The sequence below is a fragment of the Podarcis bocagei genome, assembly GCF_964188305.1.
Source record: "Podarcis bocagei genome assembly, chromosome: 16".
NCBI classification, from domain to species: domain Eukaryota; kingdom Metazoa; phylum Chordata; class Lepidosauria; order Squamata; family Lacertidae; genus Podarcis; species Podarcis bocagei.
This window is the reverse complement of record NC_138142.1, coordinates 17622569-17638488: the sequence shown is the minus strand read 5'-3', so window position 1 is coordinate 17638488 and position 15920 is coordinate 17622569. Positions and strand designations below refer to the sequence as shown.

General features: G+C 45.6%; 1 protein-coding gene across 5 annotated transcripts in view; it reads right to left on the bottom strand.

Annotated features, from left to right (window-relative positions):
* The window catches only part of MSI1 (musashi RNA binding protein 1), a 55302-nt gene that overhangs the window by 20488 nt on the left and 18894 nt on the right, over positions 1-15920 (bottom strand). For all 5 annotated transcript variants that reach the window (XM_081175074.1, XM_081175075.1, XM_081175072.1 and 2 more), the window contains exons 5-6: positions 10066-10107; positions 7240-7332 (exon numbers count right to left, since the gene is read on the bottom strand). In XM_081175074.1, coding sequence (XP_081031200.1) covers positions 7240-7332; positions 10066-10107 — 135 coding nt within the window. The remainder of the gene's footprint in view (positions 1-7239; positions 7333-10065; positions 10108-15920) is intronic.

Genomic DNA, 15920 nt, shown 5'->3' with positions numbered 1-15920 from the left:
ACTAGAAGGAGAAGGGTTCTAACCCTTGAAAGTTCTCTATGCGCAAAAAGTATTTATGTTGGGGGGGGGAATATTCAGTTATAGAAGTGAATACTCCCCTGCCATTAGAAATGGTCTCATCTAGAAGCAGGCATTTATGATATAGATGTAAAATTGCAAACCACTGCTGGCCAAGAACCAATCGGTCCTTTTCCAGTTTCCAGAGTGTGTGGCTGAGTGGGATTATTAAAAATCCAGCAAAACTGGAGGCGAGAAGGAAGGTGCATCACCCTCTGTGAATTTTCTCTCCTTTCCAGAGTTTCAGCAAAATCTGTCAATACTTCTATGAGATAACTGAGCAGCATTTTCTTCCAGGGAGAAGGGAAAGCAGGCAAATAAAGACCCTTCTGTAAACCTGACCTTAAAACAAAGGCCAATGACTTTTCCCATGTGAGCTGGTTGTCAGGGAGAGTGCCCTTAAAAATGCCAAAAAGAGAAACATCTGCTTTAGGATGGCTGAGCAGCCTGCAAGGCGGCATCCAATTCACCATGTCAACCGTGCTCTCTCATATTAAGGGTGGGAGAGAGAAAGACACACCAAAATCCAGCCCAACAAATCAGATTTCAGTTGGCAGCTGGATCGCAGCAAACAAAATGCTCCATGCTGTTGACCAGGTGAAGAGGGGGGAAAGCCAAGATTCTCACAGTCTTTATACCTGGACCAGCCAATCCAGGTGGGTCATACTGCCGGCCAGTCACAGGAGCTGGCGGTGTATTTGGCTATTTCCTTTCATGGCTGCGGGGGACCCTACATACCTTCCAAGTACTTCAGCCCCACCCCAGACTCCTGACATCCCACATAAGCTGCTGCAATTTGATGCTTCCTGGAAGGAAAGCTGGTGGTCCTTCTCCCTCCAGTTAAGTTTCTGCTGACTAGCATAGAATTTGTGTCCTTCTCCCCCATACCCACCCACAGACTTCTCAATTTTTTTCCCCTGATGCACATGCTGGATTTTACATGTGCTTAGGAACTGGAGGGGTCAGGGCAGAGCGAGGTGGTAGGTGTGTGTTTGTGTGTGTGTGTGTGTTTAAATTCCCTTGCAGTGACTTGGCTCACTTACTCGAGTAATCTGAAGCCGTTCATTAGGCGGCACATTTCTCCAGCATGCCCGCTTCTTAGCCCCAGTCACATGTGGATTTTGTAGGCAGATGACAGGTCGTTGTCAGAAACTGGCTCCCAGGGTTTGCTGCTTTGATCAGTCTCACCGGAGCTCTGGACAGTCCACTATATATATTTAGATTGATTGCTCTACCCTGATTGTCCCTCAAGGAGCTCAGAGCAGCTTGCTTATAGCTCCTAGCCAAGCAGCTTAGAGGGCCGGCCTGCTCATCTTCAGCAGCAGAATTGGAAGGCAGGCCCTGGGACCATCCTCTGAGCCATCTGCCCGCCCTCGCCCCCCCCCCCAACAGAAGGAAGCAGAGTTGGAGCAAGGTTTACAGGCTAAGCAGTGGGTTGCTCTTCTGCAAGAACTGCCAGGAACTGACACTTCTTATTCACGGAAATAGAGATGGAAAGATCTGTCAATCTCGGTTCCCTCAGTCTCTTCTTCTTCTTCTTCATCATCTTCATTTCAGCTCTCCACATTTTGCAGCAATTTGCTCCTTTCTTCCTTTCTTTCAAATTCATCAGTATTTTAGTGTGCATTTCTTCTAACACACACCTTTATAATGCAGTTTTGACTATTGTACACATTTTTGCAAGATTTCCCTAATGCAATGCATTTCTGTATGTTATTTTCACTAACTCCTTCATCTTTATGCACACTTTCCCCTAAATATGCATTTATAAAAGCTCTTCGCTTGCAAAACTGCTTCACAAAATTCAGCTAAGTGTTGGTTTCCAAGGGAAGCTGTGCTTTGCATACTGCAAATTTGAAAGATTTGGCTTCAAATGCAAACTGCTTCAAATTTCTCCTCTTATACAGGAGATGGAGGATTTGGAGTGACTCATCCCCAAATAAAGGACTGGGCAGAGCCTCAATTTATCCAATTTGTTCCTCCAGTTTTAAGGGGAGAAACTGCGACTGAGCCAGCCCTTACCTTCTTGGCCTAGGGGTCCTTCCAGGCATCCTTTTTTCTTGTGCATCCATTACGATCTGAGCTCACAATGGTATCAGGGTGGTTCTAAGTAATTCTGCTTTCAATGCTCTAATCTTTACTATTTAGCCAACAGCCATCAATCCACTTTCAATACTCTTTGCACCTGCAGAAGTTCCAGGGAGGTGGTACTGCTTACTTTACAATCAGTGGATGTCCTGCAACTTCCTGCTGAAATCATGCAACTTTTTAATATTGCGAATGTTCTAGGGTTGTTGCTTTTTTGTTGTTGTTCAGTTCCACTATAGAGCACACACACACAGCCAGACAGCAATAACACTGGGGAAGCATCACAGGTCAGCTAATAAAGCAGAACGATGTGTGATCAGTCCTGCATAAATCCACCTCTAATGAACTGTTATTGTGTCAATGGAATGTTGCAGAATTACACCCATTAAAAAATAAACAATGGTCCGGAGGGGTCCTCTATCCTGGTCTTTGGACTTGAGATGCATATTTTCAGGATCCACCTTATTTTCATGATTGCATTTCTTTTTATAGGTACAAGTTTTTAAAGCTGTTTTTTAAGCTGTCTTTTAAATTGTTGGCACGTGCCCTGGGACCTTAAGAGCAAAGAATGGGTAATAATAAATGAAAATAATAATTGTGGAGTGATATAACTTCAAGGTTTCATGTGGGGTTTCCATTGCACTTGACTGGCTGTGGTAGACTGCCACATTTGCTACCAGGCCAAGTTCCAGGTGTTAGTATATAAAGCCCTTAACAACTTGGGACCAGTTTACCTGTGAGATCTCATTACCCCAAATATGCTCACACAACTGCTTCAATTTACGGAACTGGCACTGCTACATGTGCCACGTAATACCCATTCCGCATTTTAAGAAATAAATATTGTAGTGTGGCAGCACCAACACTGTGGAACTCCCTGCCTATTGACATCAGGCAGGCACCTTCACTGTACAGTACTGCTAGAAACATTTTTATTTATAGATAAGCCAACCCAGTCATGTAGAATGCTGGTGTGTGTTTAAATCTTGTTTTTTCTTAATTGCCGATTTTATCTTTTGAATGTTTTAAAGAGTTGTTTTTACTGATAGTTTTATTGTTTTACTCTCTTTGCAAACCACTTTGAGGTTTTTTAAACAGTCTAGAGGTGTATGAATTTCATGAAATAAATAAATACATACTTGGGTCTCAGAGGCTGGACGAGGACCACTTTAGCAGGGCCTATCCTGATACCAAATCAGCATGAACCAGAAGTTTGGGCAAGGGATGGGCTTCTGATTCCAGCTCTCTGCTAAACCCTGACCCACCTGTTCCATGTATTCATACATTACTTAGGCCAAGAAAGAGCTCCATGCAGAAAAGTCCTGTAGAATCCTTTCACTACCAAGCTGCTGCTGGCAGAGGCAAATTCTGAAATCAGTTTGCTGCAGGGGAGATATATACACACAGCCACTTCTCTCCCCCCCCCAAAAAAAAAGAACCTGTTTTCAAGTTCTACATTCATTGGCTAAGCATATGATTTGGAAGTGGATATGAAAATGGAGCGTCGCTAACAACATGTGCTACCGTGGTCATCTACACTCTGCGACCTTCAAAGCTACGTACAAAAAATTAAAACACAACAACAGTGGGAAAGAAAAGGGTAAAAAAGAAAAAAAATCACTATAAACAGCTGAAATGTATTATTATTATTATTGTTTTTCCTACATCTAAGTCTAACTATACAGATAATGATAAAACTATCTACAAAAGTCTTTGGGCAACACTAGGCGAGCAACAGAGACGAAAAGGGTGAAGCTGGTTTTGTGATTCTTTGAGCCAGAAGACAGAGGGGGGGAGTGAGGGGGAGGGGGGAAACTACACATTTGTATATCTGTACCTTTGATCTATGCTGGGACACGAAGGTGCCCCCTTCACTGCCAACTACTGATCAAAGAGCATCCATGGCCACATAAGGGAGGGCTCTGTGGAAGCAACGTCATAGAAGAGAGCTTAGGATCCACACAGGGCGCAGAGTCATGTGCAACAGCGGCTGGCTGGCTCTCCTGGCCAGGAGGGAAGGCCGACAGCAGCTGCCAAGTATCAAATGCCATCCAAACGCCGGAGCCGCCTGCCCCAGGAAGTAATTTTGTAAGGAGTTCAGCAGGATGTGTAGCAGGGGCAAAGGAAGGAAAGCAAAAGGGCTGTGGGCTCTCTCTCTAAAACCCACATTCGGGAAGATTCGTCTCCTGCACAGACAACTACGCTGTAATTCCTGCACCTTTGGGTTCCCCTTCCAACTCTACTTGTCTGTGATTACAGCTACTTGAAGTGGAGCAGCAGTTGGGCAAACAGCAAGCTCCCGGACAAAGGTGCGGTTCCACTCCTCCTGGATCATGCCAATTTGAGTATTATTAATTCCCGCCCTTCACACCCTGCGGCCCCAGGGCAGGTTACAGCATTGAAACACAATATTCAAAAACAATTTCGAACAGCTTACGATCATAAACGTAAGGTGGGTCTTAAAAACATGCACCTCAAAGTGTCAAAAGCCAGGATGAAGAGGTTCAGCATTCCCCAGAACGTGCTAGATGCACCTCTGTGGGAAGGAAGTTCCACAGCTTAGGGGCCACCACAAGAGGGCCCTGGCCCAAGCCACCACCATCACCCCAAGAATCTGAGGGCAGAGGAACTACTAAGAGGACCCCCTCTGCTGATCTCAGCACCCAAGAGGGCCTGTGGGGAACAAGGCGGTCTCTCTCACCATGTGCCTCTCCCTCCCTGAAAGTTAAGGCATCAACCCCAGTTAAGAACGTTAGAAAGAGCCCTGAAGCTGGATCAGGACAATGGCCCAGCTAGTTCAGTATCCTGTTCTCGCAGTGGCCAACCAGATGACGCAAAGGGGAGCCCACAAGCAGGACATGAATGCAGCAGCGACTCTCCTCGCTTGTGATTCCCATCCTCCTCCAGTTTACCAGTTTTCTTTTCATCAAAAGTAGGTAGTAACTCCATTAACCAAACCTTCCTCCCATGGCCTCCTACTCTCAGAAAGAGTTCCCATAATACCTTGACCCCAATGTTTCTGACTATTTCTAAGGCTACCCTATGCCATTTGGGTCAACGAGACTGAATAGTTATCCACATGCATCACACCATGGTAAGTAAACAAACCAGTAAAAGTTTAAAATTAAAAAATGGGGGTCCCGAGAAAGAGAACAGACAGTAGTATCTAATCTCTGCTGGAATCTTTCTTTTTTTAAAAAAAATATGCATTTCACATTAAATCCTGAAGAACTTTTTAAAAACTTGCTTAGAAGGAAGTTCCACAGATTGAACGGTATTCACTTCCAAGGAGGCACACTACCCCATAGCCTGTGAGTGGGGTTGGACAGACAATGGTGGGGATTTCACAAACCTCACAAGATTGCCATCGGTTGTGTGATTCCTGCACTGGGTCCCTTCCAACTGCACAATTATATGATTTTCCCTTAAAATCCTTAGAAGGTTCCCACTTAGCTCTCCTGCATTCAGCTAAGAATCACCAGGCAGCAGTTAGCAAGCATTCACAAGCTTGGGTCTATCCCCCACCCCCAAAAGACCCTGGTGGCTATAGAAAGGCACATGGTTACTTGCTAGAATTAGCCCATCTGAGCCCTTTTAAAGTGCCCCCCCCCATAATCTTTCACACTGGGACAAGCTATTAAGAGACCATAACAGGCAAACAGATATGCCAAATGTTTGTGGGGCTGCCCTTGAAGACTGTACAGAAGAGAGTACCTGAAAACACATCCGCTTTGGACTGCTAACTGGGACCAGCTGTTAGGACCACATCACCATGCCAGTGTTGACAGAGCTCACCATCTGGTTTCGAGCAGAGTTCAGAGTGTTGGCAGTTCACCTTTAAAGCACTACACGCCACTTGGGACTTGTGCCACAAGGACAACCTGCTGGTGGACTCAGGTTGTTTTCGGAGGCCCATTACTAGACCCAACCCACTCTCTGAATAGAGAAGCGTGACTAATGGTGGGCCAGAGCTCTGTGACAGAGCATCTGCCTTGCACACAGAAGGTCCCTGGTTCAATCCCCAGCATCTCCAGGTACAGTCGGGAGATACCCCCTGCCTGAAACCCTGGAAAGCTGCTGCCAGTCAGTGCAGACAATACTGAGCTAGCTGGACCAATGGCCTGACTCAGTACAAAATAGCTTCCTATGTTCCTCTTGTGTTCCTATGACACCCTGCCTGGGCAACTATCTCTCGAGGGAGGCTCACTCACAGCATACCAGACAAAGACTTTTCTACTTTTCCAACCATTTTTTGTTTCGGCACTGTATTTTTGACCTGCTGTTTTATTCTTTCCACCACTTCTTATTAGTCATACCTCGGAAGGCGAACGGAATCCGTTCGGGAAGTCTGTTCAACTTCCAAAATGTTCAGAAACCAAGGCGCGGCTTCCAATTGGCTGCAGAAGCTTCCTGCAGCCAATCGGAACCGTAGAACCCAGGTCGGATGTTCAGCTTCCAAAGAACGTTCACAAACTGGAACACTCGCTTCACTATGAACTGGCCATGCCACTAGTCCTCAGCCTCATCTCAGGAGAATCTGGGTTGGAGAGGGAGCATTGACTTGTTGGGTTACTTCACGTTCTGTGAATTTGTGAGGCACCCAAAGGCAAAACACCTTTAAAATAAACCTCCCGTGAAGCTGGAATCGCCAACTTAGCTCTTAGTCCTTGTAGCTCTGCCTTTAGCAGCTCTGGTGATTAGCAGGAAGTGGTACCACTGATCACCTGCTGATTTCTGCACTTTAGACTGGTCTTAAAGGCAGAAGAACAGGCCAGGCAGCTTTTTCCCAGGTCAGCTGACAGAACACCAAGCTATCTGTGGATGTCTTAGCAAGGAAAACATTGCATTTCCTAATCCTTTCCTTCAGCAAACCCCAAAAGGTGTAATATTGGTTTTATACAATCACAGCTTCCCTGCAAAGTACCCTGGGAATTGCAAGTTTGGTGAGAGTACTGAAAATTCTGCTTTCTAACACCTCCCTGCCTCCACTGACTGAACTACATTTCCCAGATTGCTAACCAGGTTATGGCTGCAGTTTAGATATACCCGGAGGAGGGATGCAGTTGGCTGCTTAACTAGACCCAAAGCACTTACCTTCCCAAATTGTTCAAAATACTGTTTCACATCCTCCACGGTGGTGTTCACAGAGAGGCCGCCCACAAATATCTTCTTGGTCCGTGTCACCATCTAGAAGACAGAAGGACAAGAAGGCAGTAGGACAGCAAAAAGGGCCACTCCTTCAAAACTACAAAAACTTCATTTCACTTTGCCAGCTAAAGAAAATATGCTGTCTATCACCATCCCGTGATTTATGTGCAAGTTTAAAGGAAGACATTTCCATGAGCCACTATCCCATGCATATTAAGAATCCTGCTTCCTGAGAAAGAACACCAACAAATATTATTTTTCCCTTAAAAAAAATCAAGAAGCCAAGTTCCAGTCCTTAAGGTTCCGGTGGTTTGCTGCCTTGTGCAATTATAAGTGCTAGATGTGATGAACAACCTTTACAGCAGTTACAGGTGGTGCTTTGGTGACCTCTGCTTAGCTCTTTGCCCCTCCCAATAATTAAATTATGCAGAATAACTTAGCTTTAGTTGAGATTTCTGCATTGCAGGGAGCTATGCAGCCTAGAAACTTAATCTGCATAACTTATACAATTTGCAGAATTCAGCTTCGCTTCATCCAGAATTTTCACTATGACACCCCCTGCATGAAATGTCTGCTTGCAAACTACTTATTCCCCCGCCGCTTTGCTTTCTTTGCCTACCCATTAAATCTTGTTTTCAACAGCTTTTAAACAGGGTGCTTTTGAACAGCTCATTCCATTCACTTCAGCAGGACTTGCATAGGAGAACTGTTTTTACTGTAGCGCTGTGTGTGTGTGTGTTTTCTCCCTTCCACCTGAGACTCACAACAAGGCCCTGCATCTGATGCAGGAGTGATGGTAAGTCACCGCAAGAGAGACAGGCAGACACATACCCCAAGCATGGCTGGCAGAACATTCACTCTGAGACGCTCAGAAAGGGCAAGTGCATTTGTGGAAAGAGACTTCTCTGTACGTCTTCCTGGTCCCTTCAGCCCTGCAGAACTCCCTGATCTCAGAAAGGGCCCGGGATGCTCTTTTCAAATAGGCTCTCTCTTCACACTGCTGCCCTCCCCCCCCACCCCACCCGGGATGGCTGTATCCCCGCTCTGCAAGAAACACATGCTCCTAATTACCCCAAGAAGTGAACAGAGCTAATCCGCAGCAATTCCAAGCCTTAGAGAACAGCTCGCCCAAACAGCAAAGCGCCTTCTGTCACCAAAACTGCTTAATGGAATTAACCCAATTCCAACCATGTGCTCGTGGTGCTGGTTACTTGGGATACCTGAGCACTCACTGCCCTGATCCCTGCTTCGCTGGCTGGCACACATCACGTTCCCTCTCCTTGGGTTCCCCCATCCACCCAACCCTCCTCATTTGCGCATCAAGCCCAAGGACAAAGGGCAGAAAAGGTGCCTTTATTTTACTTCCTACACTTCTGTGGCCACCCAACGGCGTACGTTCTCTGGGCAGCTCACAAGCTTTAAATGCAATATTTTAACATTTTGATTAAAAGCAGTTAAGAGCAGCATGAAAATTGGGTCTTTTGAGATTCGCGTAGAAGAGGGGATGTCAGCAGGTAAAGCGTCTGTAGCAAGGGAAAGAGTAGCGAGAAGCCAACAAAATAAAACTCAAGCTAACTGCATATTCTTTCCTCGTTTCGCTCCTGCCTCAGTTCTCCCTCCCCTCCCCCAATGTCAAATTTTAGATGATTAGTCCCCTGGAGCAAGGACTTGTCCCTTTGAACTTTCGCAAACCACCATGCAAGCCAATGTATTGCTAAATGAGGCTCGCTCTCTGGAGGGCCACAGGTTCCTGAACTCATTCAGGTCAGCCCAGTATATGAATCACAGGTTGCTGTACGGGGCTGTCTTACACCCCACACCCCTGCTGAAGCCACCGTTTTGCATCCAAATGGTTAAACCAGGGGTCAGCAAGGTTTACCTCGCCTGGGCTGGTTCACTCCAGTGGAGATCCCTCTGTGGGCCGGATCGTGCATGCTCATGCACGTGCACCCATGATTTCCGGTGTCTGCGCATGCACAGACGCGATTTTCAGCGCTGCGGAAGCGAGTCCCTGGACTGCGCTGGTTTAGCGCAGCACGCGCGGGCTCGCCAACCAGGCGGCTTGGTTCAGGGGCGGCTCGGGGGCTGGTTAAACGACCCCCGTGGGCCGCTTGTGGCTCATGGGCCTTAGGTTGTCAACCCCAGGGTTAAACCTTTGGTTTCTAGTAAAAAGTAAAATATAGACCATTCAAGCTTGCAGCGGGTCACAGTTGAAGCAGTTGCCTCTAAGCTTCTCTTCGGGTCACTTATAAAACTGTTTCCTTCCATCAGGAGCCAAGGACAAAGGTCTTACTTAAGAAGAGGGCAGCCAAGCTTCTAGTGCATGCAAGTGGACATCTTAATCCCAAAAAGAAGCAAGACCAACACAAACTGGAGCCACGGGGAGGTTTAGAAAAATGAAGTGTGGACACTCAAAAGGAAGGCACATTTGACAGAAGGGAACACTGCAAGGTAGCCCCAGGTGAGGAGTCCCGCTTTGAAAGGTGCTTCTTGTGCAGTTTCCATCTCTGTTCCATCATCAGGGAAGACCACTGGTGGTTGAAACAACAGGCATAAACCCAATAACCAGCATGCTCTAAAAACATTGAGGTTTCAGCTGCAAGGAGCTGGAAAAGTCCAGGGCTCATCTGTACATCAACCCAAGAGGAAGAGCTCCAGCACCCAGCATCTGCCTGGTGGCCAAGGAAGCGGTTCCAAAGTTTGATGACCCCAAAGCATCTGTATGATTGGTTGGGGGGAGGTCACTCTCAAAAGTTGTAAACAAGTACCTACCTTGGGCTGTGCTCTGCGGGGAAATGCAACCTTTGGGTCAATCTGAAAGACAAGGAGAGGCAGGTAAAAAAAAAACTACTACACAAAACTTTCCTTTAAGAAATAACAGCACACACACATGTGGAGACAACAACTCTCAGCACAATAGAAGCTTTCTAGCGTGCTAGAAGACCTTACGGGAGAATAGAACAAAGCAACAAGAAACATGTCAATGTAAAGAGCATTTTTGGGATGCCACACTCCTTGTGCACAAGCTACAGTGAAATTAAGAGGAGCTAGCCAAAAACAGGATTTTGCAAGGTTCCCATTCATATTATTGGGGCTAGCAGCTGAGCAATTCCTGGAGATGGTACCCATTTTCCTGTTCAGTTTTTACATTTGATTTCATTTTTTCACTTTTAATTTGCATACAGTGGCACCTCTGGATGCAAACGGGATCCATTCTGGAGCCCCGTTTGCATCCTGAAGCGAACGCAACCCGCGTCTGCGTGTGCGCTGGCCACGATTCGCCGCTTCCGCGCATGACCTCTGTTGTGTATTGAGTCAAAGGATTTTATATCTGTATTATTATTGTCTGTAATTGCATTAGGGTAAAGTAACTGCCTTTTGGTTTCAAAGGGTACAGCTACTATTGGTTCATTTAAGCTGCTGTATTTGGATCCTCTGTCTTATTGGTTTCCTCCAAAAGGCAGGACTGTGATTGCCTGATATTGTTCCCTCCAAAATGTATCCTTCCTAGCTAGTTCCCTGTCCCTATAAATGTAGCTTTCCCCTCCTCAGTCTTCAGTCTTGTTTGCCTTAATAAAGAAGTGTTACTAGAGAACTGTCTCCAGCATATTATGTCAAGAGAGCTGAAATCACAAACCCCACGTCACAACAACCTCATTTTGAGTGTCTGCGCATGTGCAAGCAGCGAAGCCCAGAAGTAAGGCGCTCCGTTACTTCCGGGTCGCCACGGAGCGCAACCCCAAAATACTCATCCTGAAGCTACTTCAACCCGAGGCATGACTATACTGCCTTTCTATATACACAAGCTGGTTGACAGCAACAAAAATATACAACAAAGAACACACAGCTTATAATAATCTGATTAAATACAAAAAGTCATAATAAAGCATAACTTTAAAATGGAACGGCTTATATCAAATAAAGTAATATTCAATAATCTATTAGCATGTAACAGCACAGAGTAAAATTAACTTTGGAAACATCAGCAAGTGATCATTAAACAGATATTCACTCTTAACAATTATGAAAAATAATTGATCAATAGAATAACTGCAAGGCATAATTCATAAAATACCACAATACATACAAAACCATGTAAAAGAAACAAATTGAGAAACAAAGAAACACAACCTGAAAAAAGAGACAACGCATGTACTTTCGTAAACTAAGAAAATCTTTAATAAAAATTATTTTTAAAAAAGAAACAAAGACACACAACTTATAAAACTCCACACCCCCAGCTGCGTATAGAGAAGGCGTGAGGAAGAAAAACATTGCTGTCAATCACTTCATCCTTGTTTTATTCTTTAAAATTTGACTTGGTGAAAATTTATAAATACCAGTTGCTGGAAACCACAGTTGCTTTCTGGGTTCACTTTGGGGCACCTGGGTGGTCACTGTGAGAAGAGGAACTAGGTGGGCCATTGGCCTGATCCTGATCCACTAGGCTCAACCTATGGTCCCATCATCCGCACAACAAGCATGTCCAGACCTGTAATACAGCTGGAAGGCATCAGGCTAGGGAAGACTGCTCATTTACAAGGATGGGAAATGTTTGTCCCTCCACGTGCTGTGGGACTCCTCCTCCCATTAACTCTGACCAGCACAATTAGTGGTCAGGGATGCTGGGAGCAATAGTCCAGAAACAGCTGGCAGGCCACAGTTTCGCCATCCCTGTTCCACAAGACGAAGGCTATCTTGACTGCTTGAGCAAAGGCACATCAACGCTAGAAATCCAAATCTGTTTCGAAACAGTTAAGCCTCTATGACTCCACGTAAGTAAAGCCTGCTGGATCAGGCCAACAGCCTGTTCTCACAACGGCCAAGCAGATGCCCCAAAGGGAAACCTGCAAGCAGGATTCAACCACAAGAATATTCTCCCTTCCTGTGGTTTCCAGCTACTGGCATTCAGAAGCATTATTGCCTCTGACCGTGGAGGCAGAGCATAGCCATCTTGGCTAGTAACCATTGATGACCCATGAATTGCTCTTATCCTCTTTTAAAGACATCCAAGTTGGTGGCCATTGCTGGCTCCTGTGGAAGTGAGTTCCATAGTTTCACTATGTGCTACATGAAGAAGCCCTTTCTTTTATCTGCCCTGTATCTTCCAAAACATGTAGCTTCCTCCGCCACCCAAAGATCCCAGGGGAATCTATTTATTAAGTATATTTTTAGCACTCCGTTCATCACATAATCTCTGGGGGGAGTAACAACATCATCAATTCTGGAGAATTAAGAGCAGGCAACAGAGAAAGACCACAGCGCTAAAATTTCAATGATAAAAATACACATACAGCCTCCCACCGGTTCCAAAATTGCAGCTAACATCCCACAGATACCCAGGCAAGAAGATAGGTCCTTCAACTAAATTGGGGTTTCCCAGACCCCTGATTTCATTGACTCTTTGATGAGCTTACAAAGTTACCATCAACTCCAGCCCAGATTCTTAGGGATGTAAACAAAATAAAACAAGAAATATCAATGTTTACGTCAATATTTATAAATCACAGATCACTATCGTACTAGAAATCATAAAAAGTAAAAAAAAATAGGGAAGTAAAGCAAGCAGAAATACTAACAATATCACTCTGACAGTACCCACATCCCTTACTTCAGAAGCTCTTAATTCCTAATTAAAATTTTCCAAACGATACCTCATAGGCCCTTGTTGAGCCTTAGGTCCACCCCCTGCACAATCCCATCAACCCCCGGGGGTCGATATTGACTATTACAGGATAGCCGAACTAAACTGAAGATTCTGAAAGGTTTTGGAGGTATTAATGCTTCTGGATACAGGTGGCAGGAAAACAACAGGAGGCAAGAGGGCTCTTGTGCGTGGGTCCGTCTTGCAGGTATCTGGTTGTTCATTATGGGAACAGGATGCTAGACTAGAAGGGGGATTGGCCCAATCCAGCAGGATCTTCTGATGTTCTTATTCTTGCTTACAGCACCATAGTCCTTCATTGGAGAATGACACAGCGCATAGTTCAACTATGGAATTCACTCCCACAAGAGAGGAAGTGATGGACACTGATTTGGATGCTTTAAAAAGAGGATTAGACAATACAGGTCTTGTTCAGGGACAACATGCTCACCTCACTCCTTGGGCATCTCTTCTGATGACCCTTTCCATTTAGCTGCAGACCTTAGGAATCTGCATGTTGTTGATGTTGCAAAGTCTTTATTCTGGTCAGATTTAACATTCTTCTATCCCAAATACTTTGGGGCAGGTATACGGGGCATCCCTCTTTCCTTAAGAATAGGACCTCTGTAAGAACCAGGGGGCATAGAACATGTCCTTCTGTACTGTAACTTTGCTAGTTTACAACCTGCCTCGCTGTCCATCAGTCACCCTGCCTGAACTGACAGAACTGGTCTAAGAGGGGGTGTTGCAGACTCCCAGACTGCTGGTTTGGGGGGCACATCAGCATCCATGCCAAAGCGACTGGCTCTGGGGTGGTTCAGGACTTCATGGATGCCATGATGACCATGGGGCTGTGCCAACCTGTCACCAGCCCAACACACATGGCAGGCCACACTCTGGACCTTGTTTTCTCAACTGGGCAGGAAGAGGGTGATCTGAAAGTAGGGGATATTGACACCAGTCACTTGTCATGGTCAGATCACTTCCTGCTGAGATTTAGGCTTTCAGTATCGGGTCAGGGACTTTATTAGGATGCTCCATCCTTTGAGGTTGATGGATCCAATGGATTTCCAGATGGCTCTAGGGGATTTCTGGCAGATGTGATTGGTGCTCTGGCCAATCTCTGGAAGATCCAAGTGGCTTGGGCCAATGACCCTCTCCCACTTCATGGAGCCTGTTTGGTTCCCTAGTATATTCCAGAGCTTAGGGCAAGGAAACAAAGCTGGGAGATGACTTGAATGCAAATGGAGGAAAACTTCAGTCGGAGGTAAGCCAACACTGGTGAAAGCTCATCAAGCCAGAAAAGAAGGCATACGTTGCTGTCTCCTTTGAATTCTCATTGTGCTGTCCAGCAGAGCTTTTGCAGGTAGGGTGGGGCCTTTGACATTCTGGCTCAAAGAAGGTGGCAGAACCAATGGTAGCTCACTGTGACTTTGTTTGCAAAGCATTTTGAAGATAAATTCGTTTGCATCCTCCAAGGATCATGACTCCACTGTTACAGCAAATGAATCTTGAGGAGTCTAGAGCACTGTCTAGTCCTGTTATGCCGGATGAGTTTCAGTTAGTAGGGCTCAAGGATGTGGACATGGTGCTTGTAATCAGTCAGGGCAACCACTTGCACTCTGGACCCTCGCCCCACTTGACTGATAAAAACTAGAAGAGAAGACAACCCTAACTCAGACTGTTGTTCCAGAAGGATGGGAGCTTGCCTGCTATTGATGGGGTTAATCCCCCTCTGAAGGAGTAGCAGACGCAGCTTAGGGATACTTTTGAATCGGTTGTCCACACTAAGTTCAGCATCACTTCCTTCCAATCGCGGAACTGTTTCTATGTCCGCTCATCATGATAATAACTGCTGTTTAAGAATTGGTGCCCGAGTTTGCTTATTTTTTCCTCTCTTCCCTCTGTGTCCCTTTCCCTTCGGGTGTTGTGCCTTGTAGATTGTAAGCCGGCGGGCAAGAACTGTCCTGTTTTTAATTGACTGTATGTGAGCCATTCTGGGAGCCTTTTTGGCTAAAGAGCAGGGTAAAAATGGTTTAAACAAACAAACAAACAGAGGCTGGTGCTTGCAAACAACAGGTTCAGCTCAGTGCGAAGCTGGAACAATCCTGTGGGTTCCTTCACTCCCTTCGGACCACCAGTTCGGCAAACTCAAAGGATTAAAGGGAGGGGGGACTGCCTGGCTGTAGACGTCCTGCTTCCCACTCCCCCTCATTTATTTTCCTGTCTCCTTTTCTTTCACTTATGGAGCAGAATTCAGGCCCTTCAGAGCCATTCCAAGTTGCTGCAAAGTCTTGCCATGCTTCCCCTCCCAAATTTTGTTCTGATTTGCATCAGGGGGCACAGATAGGAGTTGGATTTTCTAAGTTCACTCTCACTGGTAGTTTAAGGTTGTCAAAGAGGTGCCCTCCATGTGTTGCTGGACTGTAATTCCCATCATCCTTAGCCACTGTCCATGCTTAATGCTGGGGCTGCTGGGAGTCCAAACCATCTGGACAGCATCAAACATCTGGTGAAGGCTGCCATGCATCCTTGTCTGTAAGGACGTGCTACAAAAATCAATGGTGCTTATGCTGCAATAGTGTTTTAACTGATTTACAGAGTAATCCTATATCAGGAAGAAGAAGCTGTGCATCAGAAATACTACCTTCCCTAGCATTGTGGGGTTTCCTGGAAAATTTTGAATAAAAAACTTGCCAGAATCAGAAACTGTTGCATTTTGGCTTATTCACTGGGCTTATGTTTAATACAAACAATGAAACTCAGAAAGTATGCTGCATTAATTTATCCACCATATAAAAGTATCGTATTCTTCAAAAAAACTTTTCAAAGAACCATAAGTATTTGAACAGGGCTATTGATTAGGGGAGGGGGGAAAAACACTTGATACGCCACACTAGCAAATGCTGGATGAAGGGCTATAAGATCTGGTGGATGCTACACTGATGGAATACCAGGCCTGCTGCCACCATGACAGATGCAC